Source organism: Schistocerca americana, chromosome 1, assembly GCF_021461395.2.
Source record: "Schistocerca americana isolate TAMUIC-IGC-003095 chromosome 1, iqSchAmer2.1, whole genome shotgun sequence".
NCBI classification, from domain to species: domain Eukaryota; kingdom Metazoa; phylum Arthropoda; class Insecta; order Orthoptera; family Acrididae; genus Schistocerca; species Schistocerca americana.
The window spans coordinates 856,616,553-856,642,215 of record NC_060119.1 but is presented as its reverse complement, the minus strand read 5'-3'; the positions used below and the strand labels follow the sequence as shown (position 1 = coordinate 856,642,215).

Below are 25,663 nucleotides of genomic sequence, written 5' to 3'. Positions count from 1 at the left end.
AACAATGCGAGTAGCAGTGGCAGTGGTTTGTGTTATGTAGCTGCGTTCCGAATGGGTGGCATACGATTTAAAAACTAGTCACATTAGCATCTTCTTAGAGAAATGTAAAATTTGAAAACGTACTACACCTACTTAAAATGGATTACGTATAAAGTGATGAAAATTGTACAGTAGGTAGTGTAGTACTAAGACAGTAGGATAATACCAAGTTTAATTTGAGTTTGGTCACGGGTGGATACAGATGCTTATGGGAGGGGCCTTGAGCCTCTTATCCCTCCCTCTGAATCCGCTACTGTATATTTAATAAATTCTCCAAAGTGTGGCTGTTTCTCTTCTGTGTGCAAGGTTTTATTATTTCATTATCATTTCTGGTCTTACGCAGGCTTCCATTACATACTTGACTGATTTCTAAGGCACTCTTTTTGTCTGCTTAGAAAGGCATCTGTGGAGGATCTCTTATTGCTGTAGCAAATTCCAACTGTGGTTTCTCAAGTGGTAAGGTGGCATTCTTCTTTATACCATTGCACCTTTCAGTGCATCATTAACACTTTGTAATTTACAACAAACAATATAACAATTGTCAATGTGAAGATTGACTTTAAAAAGTGGTAGAGTTTTATTGGTACCTACTGCCAATGCATATCACTGAGAGAGAATTATAACTGTTAACTGAATTTTTAGAAGAATACTATCCCTGGGAATTTCTGCCTGGGTTTTTGTATGTAATGTAGTATAACAACCAGATTAATATTTCTGTTTAATGGTATGTTTATTCTTTACACATGCACCAAAATATAACAAATTTTTTTACAATAAACATAATGGTAATGCAGGAGTAAGTTTAATAATGAACAAAAAGCGGGAGCACAGGTAAACTACTATGAACAACACAGTGAGTGCATTATTATAGCGAAGATAGATGTGAAGCCTATGCCTACCACAGTAGTACTAGTTTGTATGCCAACTGCTCCACAGATGATGAAGAGCATGAAGAACTGTATGATGAAATAAAAAAATCATTCAGATAGTGAGGGGAGATGAAAATTTAGTAGTCATTGGGACTGGAATTCAATAGTAGGAAAAGAAAAATAAGGACAAGTAGTAGGTGAATATGGAATGGAGGCAAGGAATGAAAGAGGAAGCCTCCTGGTAGAATTAGGCACAGAGCATAACTTAATCATAGCTAACACATGGTTTAAGAATCATGAAAGAAGGTTGTATACGTGGATGAGGCCTGGAGACACAGGAAGGTTTCAGATGGATTATATAATGGCAAGACAGAGATTTAGGAACCAAGTTTTAAATTGTAAGATATTTCCAGGGACAGATGTGGACTCTGACCACAATTTATTGGTTATGAACTGTAGACTAAAGCTGAAGAAACTGCAAAAAGGTAGGAATTTAAGGAGATGGGACCTGGATAAACTGAAAGAACCAGAGGTTGTAGTGTGTTTCAGAGAGAACATCAGGGAATGATTGAATGGGGGAAAGAAGTACTGTAGAAGAAGAATGGTTAGCTTTGAGAGATGAAATAGTGAAGACAGCAGAGGATCAAGTATGTAAAAAGATGAAGGCTCATAGAAATCCTTGGATAACAGAAGAGCTATGGAATTTAATTGATGGAAGGAGAAAATATAAAAATGTAGTAAATGAAGCAGACAAAAAGGAATACAAACATCTCAGAAATGAGATTGACAGGAAGTGCAAAATGGCTAATCAGGGATGGCTAGAGGGCAAACGTTAGGATTTAGAGGAGTATATCACTAGGGGTAAGATATATACTGCCTACAGGAAAATTAAAGAGACCTTTGGAGGAAAGAGAAGCACTTGTATGAATATAAAGAACTCAAATGGAAAACCAGTTCTAAGCAAAGAAGGGAAAGCAAAAAGGTGGAAGGAGTACATAGAGGTTCTATACAAGGGAGATGTACTGGAGGGCAATAATACACAAACAGAAGAGGATGTAGATGAAGAAACAAGACCCTGGGAGGAGAAAACATTCCATTAGAACTACTGATAGCCTTGGGAAGGCGAGCCCTGACAAAACTCTACCACCTGGTGAGCAAATGTATGAGGTGGTGAAATACCCTCAGACTTCAAGAAGAATGGAAGAATTCCAATCCTATAGAAAGCAGGTGTTGACAGGTGTGAAAATTACCAAACTATCAGTTTAGTATGTCACGTCAGCAAGGTATTAACACGAATTCTTTACAGACGAATGGAAAAACTGGTAGAAGCTGACCTCGGGAAAGATCAGTTTGGATTCTGTACAAATGTTAGAACACATGAGGCAGTACTCACCCTATGACTTCTCATAGAAGATAGGTTCAGAAAAGGCAAACTACATTTGTAGCATTTGTAGACTTGGAGAAAGCTTTTGACAATGTTGACTGGAATACTCTCTTTCAACTCTAAAGGTGGCAGGGGTAAAATAAAGGGAGAAAAAGGCTATTTATAATTTTTACAGAAACCAGATGGCAGTTACAAGAGTTGAGGGAAGCAGTAGTTGAGAAGGGAGTGAGACAGAATTGTAGCCTATCCCCGATGTTATTCAATCTGTATATTGAGCAAGCAGCAAAAGAAACAAAAGAAAATTTGGATTAGGAGAAGAAATTAAAACTTTGGGGTTCACTGATGACATTGTAATTCTGTCAGAGACAGCAAAGGACTTGGAAGCGCCACTGAACGAAATGGACAGTGTCTCGAAAGGAGGCCATAAGATGAACATCAGCAAAAGCAAAATGAGGATAATGGAACATAGCCTAATTAAATCAGATGATGCTAAGGGAATTAGGCTAGGATACGGGACACTTAAAGTAGTAGATGAGTTTTGCTATTTGGGAAGTAAAGTAACTGATGATGGTCATAGTAGAGACGGTATAAAGTACAGACTGGCAATGGCATGAAAAGCATCTCTGATGAAGAGAAATTTGTTATCATCAAGTATAGATTTAAGTGTCAGGAGGTCTTTTCTGAAAGTATTTTTTTGGAATACTTTTATGGACAATATATACTTTAGACAACAAGAGAATAGAGGCTTTTGAAATGTGGTGCAGCAGAAGAATGTTGAAGATTAGATGGATAGACCATGTAACTGATAAGGAGGTACTGAATAGAATTGGGGAGAAGAGGAATTTGTGGCACAAAGTGACTAGAAGAAGGGATCTGTTGGTAGGACATGTTCTGAGTCATCAAAGTATCACCAATTTAGTATTGAAGGGCAGCGTGGAGGGTAAAAATTGTAGAAGGAGACCAAGAGATGAATATACTAAGCAGATTCAGAAAGATGTAGGTTGCAGTACGTACTTGGTGATGAAAAAGCTTGTACAGTATAGGGTAGCATGGAGAGGTGCATCAAATCAGTCTTTGGACTGAAGACCACAACAAGAACATAAAGAGGATTAGTATGTTTTCACAACTGTTTATACTGTGTGTGCTGGGTTTTTGTATTTAATGTAGTATAACAACCAGATTAATATATCTGTTTAGTGGTATGTTTATTCTTTACACTTGCACCAAAATATAACGAATTTTTTTACAATAAACATCATGTGCTATTGAACTTTGACATAAAACTGATTACATCTACTGAACTGGCGCCAACTAACTTCCATTATAGACACTACATAGATTAAATTCAGACTGAATTGATGAACACTGCTGCTGGACTATTAATAAGTTATAATAATTATCATATTTCATACTATTGTTAGTGTTTGTACACAATCAATCTAATAATTAATATTATGCTTTTACATGATACTAGGTACAAAAAATGAAAATACCTTTTACATAAACTGATTCATTGTTAGATGTATTTTTCATTGTGAAGTTCTATCAGGACTTAGGGGTTGACAATTAATTTCAGAAAACAATAACTTAATTATAAAATATCTTTCATTACTAATATTTACAATTAATCTTGATCTAATAATTAACACTATACATCTGACATTTTCAAGGTAAACAATTTTTGAATATAGTTTCAGGGACTGATGCCAAACAGAGGTTCTGGTAATTTCTGTGAAAGTAAATTTTCATAAAATAATGATAATTTGAAAGCTGGAAACAAGGTTTTCTTAGTGTATAGCTAATTATAAACTCTACTCAGGTGGAATCAAGAATGCCCATATTAGCAGTCATTTACAAAATATATGTTCTATATAGAACCTTTGGATCAGAATGTGCATCAATTCTGGCATCTGTAACTTCCTTATATTGTTAGCTGGCCTATTGCATTACACTCTGCAGACACTTCTTCAATCCCTAGTTTTAAATGTATGTATTACGATCTGTATGTTTCAGGAATTATTCTCCAGAGCTACTGGAAAACCACAAAAGATCGCTAACACAGTTGATTACAAGGGACAAGAACAGGCCAAGTGTTATCATTTGGTCAGTATCTAATGAACCACGTACACAACTTGATGGAACTGAGGACTACTACAGGTGATTAGCAACAGACATTAGAACTTAATTACTGGTAAAATGGTGTCTTCCAGTATTATTCAAAAATAGTGTCTATAGCCTCAATTCTGCCCATGTTGTACTGCAATAAATCTCTCAGCAGATGATAAACACTACTCTGAGGTGTCAAGAACATTTATTCTCCCTTTGTGTGTTTTTTCATTATCGTCACTGTCTTGCATGTAGTCACCATATATAAATGTGAAATGTACCAACTGCAATTTCAATACTAAAATTTCGAATTTTCAGTTTATTGAAGGGGTGTTGCATTTCCATAAAAGAGATAGCTTATACATTTTGATATCCCTAGTATTCAATTTAAGTACTCTCTGAACAATTTGATAGGCACTAACTACTAAATAATCAAGTCCACACCATAACTATTACTTCAAGTGTTTGTTAGGACAAAGACATACACAGATTCTGTTGCAGCACTGCCACTACAAAGACTGACTTCACATAGCTTCAACCATGTCATTTACTTGAAATCACAACAGTGAGAGACATACAAGAATATTTTGCTTCTCTACATTTCATTGTTTGCAGTCAATGTTTGACATATTTGGATAATTTGGTCACAGATTAAACTTTGTCTTGGCACAGACTTCTATATTCAATAATTACATTGATTTCTATTTTATTCTATGATTTAGAGACAGTAAGTTTGATTTCAAGTGGAGTAACAATGGATTATAGGAGTTATTTAACTTTTGAATTAAGTGGATTTTAATATTCCTAATATGTTTTCAATAATGTAAAGTTGTGCACTTCAGATTCAATTACTGTGAGTCTCCCTAAATAACTTGGAAGTCATAGTATGTGGATTTATTTGATTTGGGCTACATAAATTAGCAGTTAATGTACACTGAATCTGTAACAAAAAACTGTCAATTATATTCCAGAGTTCTTGTTTTGTACATCAAAATTCATATACAAACCATATAATGAATGACACTGTTGGTTTAGTGTAACTTTACAGTGAGCAATGTGTGGTAATTGCCCCATTTTGCCACATTACAACTGCAATAATTGAAGGTATGTGAGTATAAAAACTATGTTCAGTGACTAAATTTATCTTTTGTGATGAAAGTTGGCTTTTAGGTCTAAGTGCTAGATATTTATTGAATCAGTGTATTAGGATGCATGCAATTAACCAGTACTATTTATGAATAAGACAAATCCTATTTCTATACTTTTCACTTTATTTTGAAATGGAAATTATTTGGAAAGGTGTCTTACATAGGTGCTATTTCTTTGAGTGAATTGTCACCCCCTTAATTTAATTTTTTATTTTCATTGTTAAAGGTGTTTAAAATAATCTATTATATTAATAGTACTGTGATCTAAACTAAATAAGTGTAATCAAAACACCAGAATCAAAGTCTAGCTATGTTGCACAGTAATGAATACATCACTTGTTGGAACAAGGGATAACAGGAAATAGATATGCTAGCCAGTTGTGAGACATATATGTTCATCAGGAAAATTCTATAAAAATGGACTTATTTAAGCAAATTAGTAATTTTAAACCCATAAATGTGTATGTTTAAAAAAAGTCATTTTGGAAATTAGGTTGAGTTATTATAAAACACTAAAAAAACTATACCACCGGCATTTCAACCCTCTTTGCAGTGAGGCTCTTCAGCATCACCAAAGAGGAGTGTTGCAAAAATGATCAAAATATTGGTGGCACAGTTGTTTTACAAACACATGACCTAGCATCCAAAATGATTTTATTTAAACTATGAACCTGTATTTAGTAAAGCAATTATTTAATATGAAACAGGATATACTGCCCCCCCCCCTCCCCTTCCCTGTGAGGCTTTTAACTGATCTTATGTGATCTTCCACAAATCCTCACCTGTGCCAACCTCTTCAGAGTAGCACATGCACCTTAGGTCCTCAATTATTTGCTGGATGTATTTCAATATATATCTTCCCCTATAATTTTTACCCTCTACAGGTCCCCTTTAGAGCCACAGAAAATTATCATCCAGCAATTTAACACATGTCATATCAACCTGTACTTTCTTCTTGTCAGTGATTTGCTTAAGTACCTACCTTCCTTTGGCTATTCTATGGAGAAACTCCTCATTCCTTGTCTTCTCAATCCACCCTTAGCATTACATATCAAATGCTTTAATTCCATCCCTTTCCAGTTTTTCCCTGGTCCATGATTCACTACCTACAATTTTGTGTTCAAAAAGTACATTCTCAGTAATTTCTTCCTCAAATTGAGGCCTTTATGTTTGGTACTGATAGACCTATTTTGGCCAGAAATGTCTTCTCTGATTATGCTAGTGTGCTTTTTATGTCCTCTTTGGTTCATCCATCAAGAATTATTTTGCTTCCAAGGCAGCATAATTCCTTAAATTTATCTGTTTTGTGGGCAACAATTTTGTTGTTAACTTAATCACTAATCTCATTTCTGCTACTCTTCATTACTTTCATCTTTCTTCAGTTTATTCTCAATTCATATTCTGTATGCATGTGGCAGTTCATTCCAGTCAACAGGTCCTGTAATTCTTTTTTGCTTTTACTGACAATAGCAAAATCATCAGTAAATCTTGTTATTTATATCCTTTCACCATAGATTTCAGTCCCACTCATAAACATGTCATTTATTTCTGTGATTGCTGCTTTAATGTACAGACTGAACAGTAAGGGCAAAAGAATGAATCTCTGTCTTGCACTCGTTTTAATCTGAGCATTTCAGCCTTAGTGTTTCAGTGTTATTGTTCCCTCTTGATTCTTGTGGGTACTGAATATTATTTTTTTCCTATAGCTTATAGCTACTTTTCTTTGAATTTCAGACATTTGGCACTATTTTACATTGTTGCACTATTTTACATTGTTTCCGGGTCAATAAATCTTGAGTCCATCAGTATGCTCCTTATTTGCTCAGGATTATTTGTTGCTAAGAGCCCCCATGAACCATGGACCTTGCCATTGGTGGGGAGGCTTGCGTGCCTCAGTGATACAGATAGCTTTACTGTAGGTACATCCACAATGGAGAGGTATCTGTTCAGAGGCCAGACAAATGCTTGGTTCCTGAAGGCATGCAGCAGCCTTTTCAGTAGTTGCAGGGACAACAGTCTGGATGAGTGACTGATCTGGCCTTGTAACATTAACCAAAATGGCCTTGCTGTGCTGGTACTGCGAATGGCTGAAAGCAAGGGGAAACTACAGCCATAATTTTTCCCAAGGGCATGGAGCTTTAGTGTATGGTTAAATGATGATGGTCCCTCATTTGGATCTCCAGGCAGGGACTACTCAGGAGGATGACATTATCAGGAGAAACAAAATTGGTGATCTACGGATCAGAGTGTGGGATAACAGATCCCTTAATCGGGCAGGTAGGTTAGAAACTTGAAAAAGGGAAATAGATAGGTTAAAGTTAGATATAGTGGGAATTAATGAAGTTCAGTGGCAGGAAGAACAAGACTTTTGGTCAGGTGAATACAGGTATATAAATACAAAATAAAATAATGGTAATGCAGGAGTAAGTTTAATAATGAATAAAAAGCAGGAGCTCAGGTAAGCTACTATGAACAACACAGTGAATGCATTATTGTAGCAAAGATAGATGTGAAGCCTATGCCTACCACAGTAGTACAAGTTTGCATGCCAATTGCTCCACAGATGATGAAGAGATTGAAGAACTGTATGATGAGATAAAAAAAATCACTCAGATAGTGAGGAGAGATGAAAATTTAATAGTCATGGGGACTGGAATTCAATAGTAGGAAAAGAAAAATAAGGACAAGTAGTAGGTGAATATGGAATGGAGGCGAGGAATGAAAGAGGAAGACTCCTGATAGAATTTTGCACAGAGCATAACGTAATCATAGCTAACACATGGCTTAAGAATCATGAAAGAAGGTTGTATACATGGATGAGGTCTGGAGGCACTGGAAGGTTTCAGGTGGATTATTTAATGGCAAGACAGAGATTTAGGAACCAAGTTTTAAATTGTAAGACATTTCCAGGGACAGATGTGGACTCTGACCACAAATTATTGGTTATGAACTGCAGACTAAAACTGAAGAAACTGCAAAAAGGTAGGAATTTAAGGAGCTGAATGTGGATAAACTGAAAGAACCAGAGGTTGTAGAGTGTTTCAGAGAGAGCATCAGGGAATGATTGACAAGAATGGGGGAAAGAAGTACTGTAGAAGAAGAATGGTTAGCTTTGAGAGATGAAATAGTGAAGACAGCAGAGGATCAAGTATGTAAAAAGATGAAGGCTCATAGAAATCCTTGGATAACAGAAGAGCTATGGAATTTAATTGATGGAAGGAGAAAATATAAAAATGCTGTAAATGAAGCAGACAAAAAGGAATACAAACATCTCTGAAATGCGATTGACAGGAAGTGCAAAATGGTTAATCAGGGATGGCTAGAGGGCAAACGTTAGGATTTAGAGGAGTATATCACTAGGGGTAAGATATATACTGCCTACAGGAAAATTAAAGAGACCTTTGGAGGAAAGAGAAGCACTTGTATGAATATAAAGAACTCAAATGGAAAACCAGTTCTAAGCAAAGAAGGGAAAGCAAAAAGGTGGAAGGAGTACATAGAGGTTCTATACAAGGGAGATGTACTGGAGGGCAATAATACACAAACAGAAGAGGATGTAGATGAATAAACAAGACCCTGGGAGGAGAAAACATTCCATTAGAACTACTGATAGCCTTGGGAGAGCGAGCCCTGACAAGACTCTACCACTTGATGAGCAAATGTATGAGGTGATGAAATACCCTCAGACTTCAAGAAGAATGGAAGAATTCCAATCCTATAGAAAGCAGGTGTTGACAGGTGTGAAAATTACCAAACCATCAGTTTAGTATGTCACGTCAGCAAGGTATTAACACGAATTCTTTACAGACGAATGGAAAAACTGGTAGAAGCTGACCTCGGGAAAGATCAGTTTGGATTCTGTACAAATGTTAGAACACATGAGGCAGTACTCACCCTATGACTTCTCATAGAAGATAGGTTCAGAAAAGGCAAACTACATTTGTAGCATTTGTAGACTTGGAGAAAGCTTTTGACAATGTTGACTGGAATACTCTCTTTCAACTCTAAAGGTGGCAGGGGTAAAATAAAGGGAGAAAAAGGCTATTTATAATTTTTACAGAAACCAGATGGCAGTTACAAGAGTTGAGGGAAGCAGTAGTTGAGAAGGCAGTGAGACAGGGTTGTAGCCTATCCTCGATGTTATTCAATGTGTACATTGATCAAGCCGCAAAAGAAACTAAAGAAAATTTGGATTAGGAGAAGAAATTAAAACTTTGGGGTTCACTGATGACATTGTAATTCTGTCAGAGACAGCAAAGGACTTGGAAGCGCCACTGAACGAAATGGACAGTGTCTCGAAAGGAGGCCATAAGATGAACATCAGCAAAAGCAAAATGAGGATAATGGAACATAGCCTAATTAAATCAGATGATGCTAAGGGAATTAGGCTAGGATATGGGACACTTAAAGTAGTAGATGAGTTTTGCTATTTGGGAAGTAAAGTAACTGATGATGGTCATAGTAGAGACGGTATAAAGTGCAGACTGGCAATGGCATGAAAAGCATCTCTGATGAAGAGAAATTTGTTAACATCAAGTATAGATTTAAGTGTCAGGAGGTCTTTTCTGAAAGTATTTTTTTGGAATACTTTTATGGACAATAAATACTTTAGACAACAATAGAATAGAGGCTTTTGAAATGTGGTGCAGCAGAAGAATGTTGAAGATTAGATGGATAGACCATTTAACTGATGAGGAGGTACTGAATAGAATTGGGGAGAAGAGGAATTTGTGGCACAAAGTGACTAGAAGAAGGGATCTGTTGGTAGGACCTGTTCTGAGTCATCAAAGTATCACCAATTTAGTATTGAAGGGCAGCGTGGAGGGTAAAAATTGTAGAAGGAGACCAAGAGATGAATATACTAAGCAGATTCAGAAAGATGTAGGTTGCAGTACGTACTTGGTGATGAAAAAGCTTGTACAGTATAGGGTAGCATGGAGAGGTGCATCAAATCAGTCTTTGGACTGAAGACCACAACAAGAACATAAAGAGGATTAGTATGTTTTCACAACTGTTTATACTTTGTGTGCTCCTGAACTAACTGCACAAAATAAGTTTCAGAGAACGAATTTAATACAATTTCTGATGATATTTTATGCCTACCATCTGCTTTGAACATGTATTTTCAGCAACATATTGAGCGTAGATTGAAGTCACCACTGACTGTAACTGTATGAGTGGGGTACATATTTGAGATGGTCCTCAAGTTTTCTTTGAATGTTTCAGCAACTGTATCATTTGAGTCATGGAGTTGGAAGCAATTATTAATGTATTCCCTATGTCAAGTATAACCTCTACCTGTACTGACTCACAGGAACTATCTGCTCCTATTTCACTGCTATATAAACAACTTCTATCAAAAACAAACATGCCAACACCAACTGTATTTAATCTATTCTTCCTGAGCACTGGTAGGTTCTTTGTGAACATTTTGGCTGAACTTATCTCTGGCTTTTGTCAGCTTTCAGTACCTATAACAATTTCAGCCTCAGTGCTTTCTATTAGCATGGAACTCTGGCTCTTCCCCAACACTGTTAAGACAATTTACAGTTATAATATGTATGGTTCCTAGGTTTCATCCTGTGTTTGACCTGCAAACACTCTGATACTGGAGCCCTTTACGCTATTTCCCAAGAAACCACACAGTCCATTCCACACAGCCCCCATTATCTGTGAAGCCAGTTCTAGTGTATTAAGGACCCCTGAGCTATTAAGTGGAACTCAACTCCCCAAACTCCCTAAGGTGCAAGTCCAAGAATCTGCAGCAGACACGGTCACAAAACCATCTGCGCCTGTGATTCAAAACCCCACTTAGCTCTGTACCAAAGGTCCACAATCAGTGCTATTGACAATGCTACTGATGGTGAGTGAGCTCTGCCTTCCTCTCACAAGCAAGAATGGCAGCAGTCTTTACCAACCTCGGATACCAGTAGTACATCCCCCCTCCCCCTCATCTCCTCCCAGCTGTTATGGCTGTATAATCACAGAATGCACATTGAACTTCTTCTGCTTCTTGGCAGCTATATCAATGAGAGGAACAAATATTTACCAAACACTGGAGCCCCAACTACCAGTAATTCCACCCTCTGTGAATACCCAGATCTTGCTGGCTGAGAGGCTTCCTCTGAAACAGGACAAGTGACAATGTCTGGCTGAAGATCTTTATTACCCACAGATAGCACCTGAAATATGTTTGTCAAGTGAGCCGGTAATGCCTTTTAATAAGACCCACTGCCATATCTTGAAATGGCTTCCCACCTGACCATGGGTGAGGAGTCAACCTCAGTGTGGGTAGCAACTGGGCAGCCACAGTAGTGGATGATTGGGGGACACTTGGGTAATGCTGGATGTCCCTTGAATTCCCACATATGACTCCCTGCAGTGATGTCTATTGGCAATGCCCTCAGACAGACCGACTGAAGCCAGCACCACCAGGAGCTGTGAGCGAGTAGTCACCAACTCAACTCTTATCTGAACACAGCAATCACAGTTCCTATTCATACTAAATATGGTGGAACTATACACTACACTGCTATTAAAACATGAGTGTGTGCCTAGCAAATACAGAAACGTGCAAGAAATTCAAGAATTAAACTACTAAGCACACAGGTAAATGAAAATAAACCGCCGTCAGCTTTTCTCCATTCCGCAGTATAGGTGTCAAGGAGCTGTTCCCCTGGAAAACAATGGATTTGCAACCTCCCATTGGCATGATGAAGAAGGTATCAGGATACATCAAACTATGGAGCAGTCTGCCACTGTCCAGTGCCAATGGTCACGTGACTATTTCAGTCATCGTTGCTGATGCTGTGGTGTTAACTTTGGCACATGCATGGGTCATTCGCTGTGGAGCCCCATTATTAGGAGTGTTTGGTGCACTGTTTGTTCACACACACTCTCTGCCCAGCATTAAAGTCTGGTGTTAGTTCTCCCACAGTTCACTGCCTGTCCTGTTTTACCAGTCTGCCCAACCTATGACATCTGACATCTGTTACGAGGGAAAGGCGCCCAACCCCATGACGTCTGGATGTGGTTTCATCTTGGTTCCACCATATGCTGAAGACACTCACCACAGTTTTTTTTTTGAACATCCGACAATTCACAAGGTTTTTAAAATGCTCATGCCAAGCCTCTAGGCCATGACAATCTGACCTTGGTCGAACTTGGATAGATTGTACACCTTCCCCATTCTACACATGGGTAGTACATCACTGATACTGCATGCATTGTGCATGTGTCTGACAAGCAGTCATTCTTCACCAAGTGATGCTGTTATCTCCGGGACAGGTTTATATCAATGGTAGGTCAATGCTCATAATGTTCCCGTGATCAGTGTTTGGCGATTTTAATGAGAGGTCTCAAACTGTGAGAATTTAATTTATGCACTAGTAAGTTGTACACATGTGAAATTATTGTTTAAATTGAATGGTGGCCATTTTGTAAATATTTGTATTGAGTACAGCAGTAATCACATTACTATGAGCATAAAATACTGCACAGAGCAGTACATGTAGCCTTTTGTTAGTGAGTTTTCAATGGAGGAGGTTGATGAGTGTATTTGGGCGGACAGAACACCACACTGCCTAAGACAGTGTTTGTAAATATCTGATGTCTCTTAGTTGAACAATTAGAAATCTTTCAGGAATTAGAATAGTTTTGTGGGAGTGAGTTATGAGCTTTTGAATTCTGTTGGGCCTTAAAAGATGTTCATGTGGCTTTCTTGTTCTTCTGTGATCACACAGATTTTATTGCTGTTCATACAGTTTAAGGCTGCTGTGAACTATAATATTTCAGTGCATTTATTGTTGATAACGGTGTGATGAATTTGTTAGACATTTGTCATTATGGTAATGGTGAGTAATAAACTGTAGTTTTCAATGTTACTGAGGTTTTATGCTAATGAATTTTAAGATTTTGCTACATGTTTTGGAGAGTTAAAGTGCATTTGTATGAATATTGAACCACACATTCTACTGCATTAAATAGTCTGCATGCATAAACACAACAACATTTTGCACCACTGGTTTGAATGTTGTTCAACGGAATTATCATTTATCCTTGTAAGGCCCTCATTTGCACACTTGAGTGCATATGTCTTGAATAAAAACTTGGCTTGGATTTTAAACAGTTTGATTTAGCCCACATTAGTATCCTACACGATTTTATTAAACTCTATGTTCACATTTCAGCTATTTGTTTAATATTTTATGTTTAATTTTTGCTAACTTATTGTTCTATAATTAAAATATTTTGAGAATATCATTATTACTTGTGTTAATACTGGGCAAAATTGCACCAGTAGACTTCAAGTGAGCCATGCAAAATTTTAGATTGCAATTGCACACACCAATTTGCCTGACTGAAACATTGTTGGGATTGTTGGTAGTGTTTCTTCTTGTTAGATAGTAGCACAGCAATTGAATTCACTCATCCTTTACGTAGTACAGTTGTAATTGGATCGAATCATCCTGACATCTGATTGTTACATTGGACCAGATATTGTACAGAACCTTGTTCTAATGTTTACATTCCACTACTGGACGATAGCAAACAGGTGAAAATAAAAAGTCCAAAAATGCACAGGGGACATGACTACTAAAATATGCTTGCTTTTTTATAATACATTTAATTGGTATTGTGCCAGTCTCCCGACTAGTCAGGGAGTAGCACAACTTTTTATTGTTAATTCTAATTCTACTTACATTTGCATCTTCAGTATTCAAGTACCATTTATTGTGGTTTACATGCTAAACAGAATCATCACTTCAGCAGAAGATGTTTGTTTCTGTAAAATATGCTGCCCAGAAATACCCTATGCACCATTTTTTAAACAGGCAGTAAGGAGTGTGGTGCAAGAAATTAAATCAAGAAAATGAGATTTTTACAGAGCTGTGCAAAGCTGTTTTATTGTATAATTTTTGGTGTCTTCTAGAACTTCTTTGTTAAATTATTTCTAGATTATTCCACTGCAGTCCTATACTTAAACAATATAATCCATTCTTTTTTGCAGAGAACTTATTGACCACGTGAAAAGTCTTGATGCTACACGTCCTACCACAATTGCTATGACTTCAACCTATGATGTGGACCGTGCGGTATGAAAATCTAGATAAGTTATAATAATTTTCCTTGTAATATCATCTTCTTCTGCCTTTCACAGATTTGGCCAATTGACCTGTTCTAGTTGCAGTTCCTTTGTGAGACCTTTTAAATACAGGGTGGAGCCTAAGTAATACATGTTTTTTAAGCTGATAGTGCTCAGTGGAGAATGGGGTATTAACCTTGGGTGAGTTGTAGTGGACAGCTCAGACAACACTGTTTTTGTTACTATGGCTGTCAACCAGTTTTTTTAGAAACAATGATTCTGTGACCAGGATTCAACTTCATTTCAGTAGAAATTTTAATACTGAACATGGAGGTGCAGCTCAGATCGAAACAGTCTACTATGTTGGGCTGACCCATTTAAAGCTACTGGATCTGTGATGAAGAAAAATCACCAGGTCTTTCCCATTCAGTCCAAACTCTGGAAAATGTGGAGAGAGTGGAGCACTTCTTGCTAGTCTGAAAGGATCCACTAGGCAACAAGGTATAGAACTGGGTACATCACATTTTTGATTCATCACATCTCCATGATGATCACAAATTTCAGCCTACAAAACAATGATGATGCAGCAGCTAAGTTACAGGTTTTTTTAGCAACACAAAGAATTTTGTGGCATAACAGATGCCTTTCCTATGGAAGATGGGGATGTCCTAACAGTGATGAATGACAAAGTCCATTTCCATCAGAATGGATATGTTAATGTACAGAAATGTCTTTACTGGGTGCTAAAGGACCCATGTTAACTACACCGGAGATCTCCACAGCTAAAAAGTAAATGTGGTACAGTGTGCAGTGTGTCTTTACTTTTTTGAAGGGGGGGGGGGGGGGGGTGATGGGAGGGAACCACAGTTACTGTGATATCAGTGCAGTACATTGAAATGCTAAACAACTTCTTGTATCTGAAACAGAAAAGGTGAAGGCAAGAAAAATATGGTTCCAACAAGATGGTCAGGAAGCTCAAATGGTGAGAGCATCTGCAGAAATGGTTCAGCAAATGTTTAACTGGAGGCATCATTTCACGATTCAGCAATGTATCTTGGCCTGTCAATTTGTTACTTCTTTTTGTGGGGTTCCCTCAAATCAGGAGTGTATGTGCACAAGCCTTGCACATAAATGACCTGAAAATTTCTATTCATCAAGAAATTGCAGCTGTGTCGAATGAAATGCTGGAGGAAGTCATACAGAGTTTCAAGGAGGGTCTCTAAATTTGCATCTAACAATAAGGCTGCCATCTTAATGACATTATTTAATGAACCAAGTTAATGAATGTATATTTCAAAAATGCAATTAAAATACTGTTATTTTGGGTAAAAGTCTTTTCTGTATGCAAAACAGTGGAAGTTATTCAGTACCGGAAAACGTGCATTGTCTCTACTTCACCCTTTTTATATCCTTTACTGATGCCACTATTCAATCTTATTACATCAATTTTGTTTCACACATTAAATTATTGATTGCAAATAATTTATATAGTTCAGAAAGAGTTAATTACATACTCACTGAACTACCAAATTAAAGTGTAACAAATCAAAGACGTAGTTATAACACAAGGATCAGTACTACTCTTCTCTTATCACAAAAAGAATAGGTCAACTACAGACCACTGGCACTTCTGTCTGTTTTCTTAAAAATATTAGAAAGGCTTTTCAATAAGAGGCTAACAGACTTCTTAGAGGTAAATGGCATTCTGTCAGAATCTCAACATGGGTTTAGAACAAACCGCTCAACTGAATCTGTAGTTCACTCCTTTCTATTAGAGGCACTGATAGCATAAGACTACAAAAAACTTACCATGGGCATATTTTTAGATTTGTCAAAGGCATTTGACACCATAAATCATGACAAATTGCTATACAAGCTAGAAAATCTTGGCATTAGGGGAACAGCTAACAACTGGCTCAGCTCTTATCTTAAGAACAAGGAACAATATGTGGAAATAGATCAAGAAAGGGACACTGTCATTAGGAAATATAATTCCAAGCTACTGACTGTTAAATATGGAGTGCCACAAGGATCGGCAATGGGTCGTGTTCTGTTCTTACTCTATGTAAATGACCTAAACATAAGCAATGACAGCAGTAAAATATTTCAATTTACTGATTATACGAGTGTTCTAATTACAAGAAACTCAGAAGAAACTCTTGTAAAAACATAAAAGAAGCCACTGACAGGCTAACATGTTACTTTGATGACAATGACTTAATAATAAACACTGAAAAAACTGTAGCTATGGATATACACACAGCACAAATAAAAAATCTGGTATCACCCAATCTAGAGCTATACGGTCAGACAATTGCCAAAACAGCCTGTACCAAATTTCTTGGACTCCATCTACAAGGCAACTTGAAATGGAAAGCGCATATTGAGCAAATGAACAAAAAATTAAGTACTTCTTGTTTTGTGCTGCATACATTAAAAAATTGTACCAGCTACAACACCCTTCAGCGTATATATTATGCAGTTGTACACTCTCACCCCCGGTATGGGATTATGTTCCGGGGAAATTCTGGAGATGCCATAAAAAAAAATAAATAAATAAAAAAAATTATATATATATATATAGAATAATGGAAGGGGTAGATGATCGCAAATCATGTAGACCATTGGTTCAAAAACGGATGATCCTGCCACTTCCTTGCATGTATATACTTGAAAATATAATATATTTAAAGCAAAAGACCACTCATCACTCAAAATCACACAATACACAGCTATTATACAAGACAAAACTTGGATGTACATGTTCAAAGCACCAACGCAAAGCTATTTCAAAACAGCCTTATCCATCCTAGTATCAAACTAAACAATGCCTTACTAGATACCATTAAACACATACAAAACATTGGTCACTTCAAATCTAAACTGTAGTACTTGGTTCATCACTGCTTTTACACTGTAAATGAATACCTACAAAACTAAATTTTTGTGTGTTTACCCAATGTAGTCTTATTCAGAAGAACATTTGTATTTTATCTCTCTGTACATAGTGTAACAACATTTATTTAAGTATTCATCATTAATTGATATATTAATGTGTGTTATTAAGTACAAAGGTATATTATATGTAAAACTGTTAATATTAACAAAAAAATCCAAATACCTCTTGCACATTGTGCAGCTGTAGATGAAAATGGATCAATAAATAAATAAAATAAATAAATAAATAAATCAAAAAACAAACAATAGTCACACCTACATGGCAGTCAATATATACAGGGTGTTACAAAAAGGTACGGCCAAACTTTCAGGAAACATTCCTCACACACAAAGAAAGAAAATGTGTTATGTGGACATGTGTCTAGAAACACTTACTTTCCATGTTAGAGCTCATTTTATTACTTCTCTTCAAATCACATTAATCATGGAATGGAAACACACAGCAACAGAATGTACCAGTGTGACTTCAAATACTTTGTTACAGGAAATGTTCAAAATGTCCTCCATTAGCGAGGATACATGCATCCACTCTCTGTCGCATGGAATCCCTGATGCACTGATTCAGCCCTGGAGAATGGCATATTGTATCACAGCCATCCACAATACAAGCATGAAGAGTCTCTATATTTGGTACCAGGGTTGCGTAGACAAGAGCTTTCAAATGCCCCCATAAATGAAAGTCAAGAGGGTTGAGGTCAGGAGAGTGTGGAGGCCACGGAATTGGTCTGCCTCTACCAATCCATGGGTCACCGAATCTGTTTTTGAGAAGCGTACGAACACTTCGACTGAAATGTGCAGGAGCTCCATTGTGCATGAACCACATGTTGTGTCGTACTTGTAAAGGAACATATTCTAGCAGCACAGGTAGAGTATCCCGTATGAAATCACGATAACATGCTCCATTGAGCGTAGGTGGAAGAACATGGGGCTCAATCAAGACATCACCAACAATGCCTGCCCAAACGTTCACAGAAAATCTGTGTTGATGACGTGATTGCACAATTGCGTGTGGATTCTCGCCTGCCCACACATGTTGATTGTGAAAATGTACAATTTCATCACATTGGGATGAAGCCTCATCCATAAAGAGAACATTTGCACTGAAATGAGGATTGACACATTGTTGGATGAACCATTCGCAGAAGTGTACCCGTGGAGGCCAATCAGCTGCTGATAGCGCCTGCACACGCTGTACATGGTACGGAAACAACTGGTTCTCCCGTAGCACTCTCCATACAGTGACGTGGTCAACGTTACCTTGTACAGCAGCAACTTATCTGACACTGACATTAGGGTTATCGTCAACTGCATGAAGAATTGCCTCGTCCATTGCAGGTGTCCTCGTCATTCTAGGTCTTCCCCAGTAGCGAGTCATAGGCTGGAATGTTCCATGCTCCCTAAGACGCTGATCAATTGCTTCGAACGTCTTCCTGTTGGGACACCTTTGTTCTGGAAATCTGTCTCAATACAAACGTACCGCGCCATGGCTATTGCTCCGTGCTAATCCATACATCAAATGGGCATCTGCGAACTCCGCATTTGTAAACATTGCACTGACTGCAAAACCACGTTCGTGATGAACACTAACCTTTTGATGCTACGTGCTGATGTGCTTGATGCTAGTACTGTAGAGCAATGAGTTGCATGTCAACACAAGCACTGAAGTCAACATTATCTTCCTTCAATTGAGCCAACTGGCAGTGAATCGAGGAAGTACAGTACATACTGACGAAACTAAAATGAGCTCTAGCATGGAAATTAAGCATTTCCGGAGACATGTCCACATAACATCTTTTCTTTATTTGTGTGTGAGGAATGTTTGCTGAAAGTTTGGCCGTACCTTTTTGTAACACCCTGTATAACAGATTGTGTAAACATATCACAAGTATACCAATAAAATCATTTAAGGAAATGGTAGCTAACCCATTTTATTCTTTAGAAGATTTTTACAAATGCCAAATACAATAACATAAATTATGAAAGTATGTATTTTGTAATATCAGTAAGTAAGTGTACTGAAAAAGTGTCGCATGTACAAATGCTGACTGACTAGTAAAGAATCTGAATCTGAATCATGTCATAGATCTGATTCATCTGTCATAAATATGTAGAGTGATGACCCTTTAATGTGATGAGTTGGATATTTAGAAAAAGTAATAAATACCAGTTACAAATTTCATATGACTCATACAAAGTTCACAAATGAGCTGCTCTTCTTTTTACAGGGCCAGTTTTTGGATATCATTGGTGTGAATCGCTATAATGCATGGTACTATGATAGTGGGTTTACAGGAGTCATAGTTCCCAAGCTGCTTGAAGAAATGGAAAACTGGAGGGAAAAGTATAATAAACCAATAATCATGACTGAATATGGAGCTGACAGTATGGTGGGGCTTCACATGGTAAGACAAAGCATAACAACATTAAAGTTTTCTGCTGAGGAATAATACAACTATGAGTTTCCTCTTATGGGCCTGTTGACCATATAGATATTTAATTTGTTTTCCCAGGTTTTGTGAAAAATAAGCTGTTGATGTCATTCTTGTTGAGGGACAGGTTATTCTGTGGCTCTTGAAGTAGTGTAAAGTCACCTTTACTGCTGTGTGGAGCCGCTATAGTGTTAAAAGTGCAAAAAAAAAAATAAAAATAAATAAATAAATAAATGGTTCAAATGGCTCTGAGCACTATGGGACTCAACTGCTGTGGTCATTAGTCCCCTAGAACTTAGAACTACTTAAATCTAACTAACCTAAGGACATCACACACATCCATGCCCGAGGCAGGATTCGAACCTGTGACCGTAGTAGTCGCACGGTTCCGGACTGCGCGCCTAGAACCGCGAGACCACTGCAGCCGGCAAAAGTGCAAAAACTTGATTGAATTTTCTGATGTTGAGACATGAGAAAGAGCAATGTGTTTTACTTGGTAAGAGAACTTTCTATAGCCAAGATCACATAAATATTTCTTTATTGTCACCAACCAGTTTCAACAAATTTTGCTATCATCTTTAGGTCTGTAACATAGTGCACTTAGATGGAATATATTTCATATTATGAATTATGGCATGGTATTTCAGAAAAGGAAAAAAAGATTTCGTTTGACATTACAGGAAATGGGAAAGGAAACTTTACATTTACAAACCTTAAAAATTTTTGCTAAAAATTGTGTCCATTGTGAGCTGCAACCTCATACCAAGTTGTCATGTTAATGGATAAAATCGAGCAACTTATGGAAAGGAATTTCAGCAATAAAATATTTACAATCAAAAACCATCTTGTGTACATGGCCTTGTCCATACATGTAGCACTCACAGCTGATTTTTAAGTCATAAAAATCACCATATACAATAAAATACACATAGCACATCTGTTTATGTTAGCTTGATTTTTCCAGTAATACAAAGATAACACGTATACAGTGTTGCAGCCATTAGATGGCTCTTACATCAGTATCATAAGCCCATAACATAAATTGTTACATTTTCACATTTAAACTTACATACATTTCTGTGTGATCTTTAAACATTGTTGTTGTTGTGGTCTTCAGTCCCAAGACTGGTTTGATGTGTCCTATCAACCGATTCCTTCTTCTAGTCAGGTTGTACCACAAATTTCTCTTCTCCCTATTCCTATTCAGTACCTCCTCATTAGTTACATGATCTATCCATCTAATCTTCAGCAGCACCACATTTCAAATGCTTTTATTCTCTTCTTGTCTAAACTGTCTATTGTCCATGTTTCTCTTCCACTCCATACAAATACTTGATGTTAACAAGTTTCTCTTTGTCAGAGACGCTTTTCATGCCATTGCCTGTCTGCATTTTATACCATCCCTACTTTGACCATCATCAGTTACTTTACTTCCCAAATAGCAAAACTCATCTACTACTTTAAGTGTCTTATGTGCTAGCCTAATTCCATTAGCATCATCTGATTTAATTAGACTATATTCCATTATCCTCATTTTGCTTTTGCTGATGTTCATCTTATGGCCTCCTTTCAAGACACTGTCCATTTCGTTCAGTGGCTCTTCCAAGTCCTTTGCTGTCTCTGACAGAATTACGATGTCATCAGTGAACCTCAAAGTTTTTATTTCTTCTCCCTGGACGTTAATTCATAATCCAAATTTTCTTTTGTTTCTTTTGCTGCTTGCTCAATATACAGATTGAATAACATCAGGGATAGGCTACAAGCCTGTCTCACTGCCTTCTTAACCACTGCTTCCCTCAACTCTTGTAACTACCATTTGGTTTCTATACAAATTATAAATAGCCTTTTGCTCCCTTTATTTTACCCCTGCCACCTTTAGAGTTGAAAGAGAGTATTCCAGTCATCATTGTCGAAAGCTTTCTCCATGTCTACAAATCCTACAAATGTAGTTTGCCGTTTCTTAACTTATCTTCTATCAGAAGTCATAGCGTCAGTGTTGCCTCCTGTGTTCCAAAATTTCTACAGAATACAAACTTATCTTCCCCAAGATCAGCTTCTACCAGTTTTTCCATTCTTCTGTAAAGGATTCATGTTAGTATTTTGCAACCATGAGTTATTAAACTTATAATTCAGTAATTTTCACACCTGTCAGCACCTGCTAAATTTTCTCGTTTAAACTTACATCCTTTTGTGAGTGGTCTTTAAACATTGTATTGATTACAAAACTGCACTATATCTGTACATGAAACATGTTTCACATACATACATACATACATAGTACAGTTTCATGTACTGATGTAGTACACTTTTGTAACTGTTACAGTGTTTGAAGACCACTCACAAAAGTATGTAAGTTTAAATTTGAAAAGATAATAATTTACTTTCTGTTCTTATGATACTGATGTAAAATCCATCTATTGGCTGTAACAAGCTGTACGCATGTTATCTTTACAGCACTGCCATCCAGCTTTAGCTTACACACCATCTAAGGTGGATCAGAAATTAATGGAAAATGTCAAGCTATTGTAACAGATGAGCTACTGTGCATTTTATTGTATATTGTGATTTTTATGAATTATCAATCATTTGTGAGTGCTACATATATGGACACTGCCATGTACACAAGGTGCTTTTTGACTGCAAATGTTTTATTATGACAAACCTTTGTATAAGCTGCTACATTCATCCACTACCATGATAACTTGGTGTGAAGTTCCAATTCACAATGAAGTGATTTTGTAGCAAAACTTTTGAAGGTATTTTAATGTAGAGTTTCCTTTTCCATTTCCTGTGATGGCAAACAATTTTTTTTTCTTTTCCAAGTATTATGTTATAATTCATGATATAAAATATATTCCCTATATGTGTACTATGTCACAGACCTGAAGATGACACAAAAGGCTGTCAAAACTGGTTGTTGACAATAAAGAAATTTTTATGTGATCTTGGCCTTAGAAAGCTTTTCTTACCAAGTTCTTATTATTAAAATATGACTTTATTAAAAGGATATCAATTATTAGCATTATTGCCAGTTGATGGAGCAATGTCATAAATCACAACCCTGCATAAACTGAATAGATCCAATTGGAAATACTCAGACAATTAGGCTTTTTATCAGGTAATGGTCATGGTATCTTTTTGATGGCCACATTTGAAAATATGCCTATATCTCTGACTCTTTCATAAAACTATCAATGACCTATGAATCCTCAATAACTCTGAAATGTCTCATGAATGCATGACCTCCAAACATACTCCTCGTGACTGCACTTTTTAACCTCTGTCATGAATGTATAACATTCAGCCTCAGTTCCCACAGTTTCACCTTCTACCTTCTTTCGAAATTGTTGAATTATACTTTTATACCTTGTCAGTATCCACCTTCTTCCAGGTAACTTAATTTAAAGGGAAAAGCTGCACTTTGCCATGTTTCCACACTGTTCTTGCCATGGTGGTCTCATAATGGTGGTAGTGATGATTTTACTTCACTCAAGAGCTTCAAGCCTTTACTTACTTACTTAACTTACTTACTTACTTCTTTCTTTCTTCCTTGGAAATGCATTCTTCTGTTAGACTTTTTGCCAAGAGGAATGACAGTGGGAGATACTGTGAAATATTATTAAAACTTAGGTGCGCTATTTAAAATTGCCAATGGGGACTGCTGTGTAGTGGCATCATTCTGCTTCACAACAATGCTCAGTATCTTATTCTGGCAAGAACAAGGACACAACTGGACCAGTTTTTATTGGGAATTACTGCATTGTCCACCATACATCCCTGAAGTAGCACCATCACACTTTCACCTGTTTCCAAAACTGAAGGAATTCCTTGGTGGAAAGTGCTTTGAAAATATTGGTATGCTGAAATAAACTGTTACTAACTGGTTTAACAGAGAGGCAGCAAAGTTCTTTGATGGTAGGATCTAAAAACTGGTGCCATGACTTGACAAATGTTTTCATGTTCATGGTGACTATGTTAACTAACAATGACATTTCTTCTCATAGTTCTACAAATATTCAAATAACCCAGTAAATTTCTAAAAGATACGCTTTGGCTGAATATTTCTGCTTTCTCATTCCTCTTTTACAAATATAACAGTAAATAATATGTATCAAGATGAATTATTAGACTGGTTTATAGTATATGATCATGTCTTTAAAAGTAGCACACTGAAAATGGAGTCAGATGTGTGCTCACATAATTCAAAAGTAAATTCCTATTTGTATTTTCTCCAAATTATGAATCATTGTTGAATTATATTCTTTGACATTATTCGTTGATATTGACAAACTGTCACATTCATCCACAGCAACCTGAATATCTTTGGTCAGAAGAGTACCAAGTGGTTCTGATGTCTGAGCACTTTAAGGCTTTTGACACTCTTCGAGAGAGAGGTTACTTTATAGGAGAACTGATATGGAACTTTGCTGATTTCCAAACTGGTCAATGTAAGTACAATAGCCTTATATTTCCTATGAAACATCATCCTAATGAAATGTCATCCAGGTAAATGAACGCCAATCAAAATGCTGTTAAGCCTAAATTATTCATTCTTAAGCTCTATAAATCTCTGGAGGTATTTGAAAAGGTTGTGTTCAAGCATCTCATTAAATATCTGACTGCAAATAATATATTGTCCAAGTCACAGTTTGGATTCTTAAGGGTTCTGATATAGAGAAAGCTATTTACACGTACAGTGAGAATGTACTTAATTCATTAGATAATAAATTAGAGGCTACTGGTATTTTCTGTGACCTGTCAAAAGCCTTTGACTGTGTGAACCACAGCATTCTCTTAAGTAAATTAGAATATTATGGTGTCACCGGCAATGCTGTGAAATGGTTTCAGTCTTATCTATCTGACAGGAAACAAAGGGTGTCATTGTGAAATACCTGTGCAGTAAGCAGTCAGTCTTCATCTGACTGGGAAATAATTAAATGTGGTGTTCCTCAAGGTTCCATCTTGGGTCTAATGCTTTTTCTTGTGTACATTAATGACATCTCGTGTGCTACATTGCCAGATTATAAGTTTGTTTGGTTGCAGATGATACAAATATTGCAATAAGTAGCAAGTCAAGTACGGATTTAGAAGTAGCTGCTAATCAAATTTTCACTGACATTAGTAAGTTATTTAAAGCTAATTCATGGTCATTAAACTTTGAGAAGGCCCACTATATGCAGTTCAGAACCTGTAAGAGATTTCCTTCCAGAAAGAGTATAACATATGAGGACATGCAGATCGAACAGGTTGACCGTGTTAAATTTCTCGGATTACAAATCAATAATAAATTCATTTGGGAAGGGCATACCACAGAATTGTTTAAGCGACTAAACAAGTCTGTATTTGCTGTGAGAATGATGTCAGATGTAGGAGATATAAATATAAAAAAACTTGCATACTTTCCTTCTATTATGTCATATGGGATCATATCCTGGGGCAACTCATCAAACCGAGAAAAAGCTTTTAGGATGCAAAGCATGTGATAAGAATCATTTGTGGTGTAAATTCAAGAACATCTTGTATAAACCTGTTCAAAAAACTCAGTAATCTAACCACTGCTTCTCAGTATATTTATTCTTTGATGAAATTTGTTGCCAGTAATACATCTCTATTTACATCCAATAGCTCAATACAGAGTATCAATA

At 36.8% G+C, this 25,663-nt stretch overlaps 1 protein-coding gene across 2 annotated transcripts in view; it reads left to right on the top strand.

Moving 5' to 3' along the window:
• LOC124546839 (beta-glucuronidase-like) overlaps positions 1–25,663 on the top strand; it is a 375,007-nt gene that overhangs the window by 332,823 nt on the left and 16,521 nt on the right. For both annotated transcript variants that reach the window (XM_047125067.1, XM_047125068.1), the window contains exons 9-12: positions 4,306–4,449; positions 14,557–14,641; positions 19,815–19,991; positions 24,328–24,466. In XM_047125067.1, coding sequence (XP_046981023.1) covers positions 4,306–4,449; positions 14,557–14,641; positions 19,815–19,991; positions 24,328–24,466 — 545 coding nt within the window. The remainder of the gene's footprint in view (positions 1–4,305; positions 4,450–14,556; positions 14,642–19,814; positions 19,992–24,327; positions 24,467–25,663) is intronic.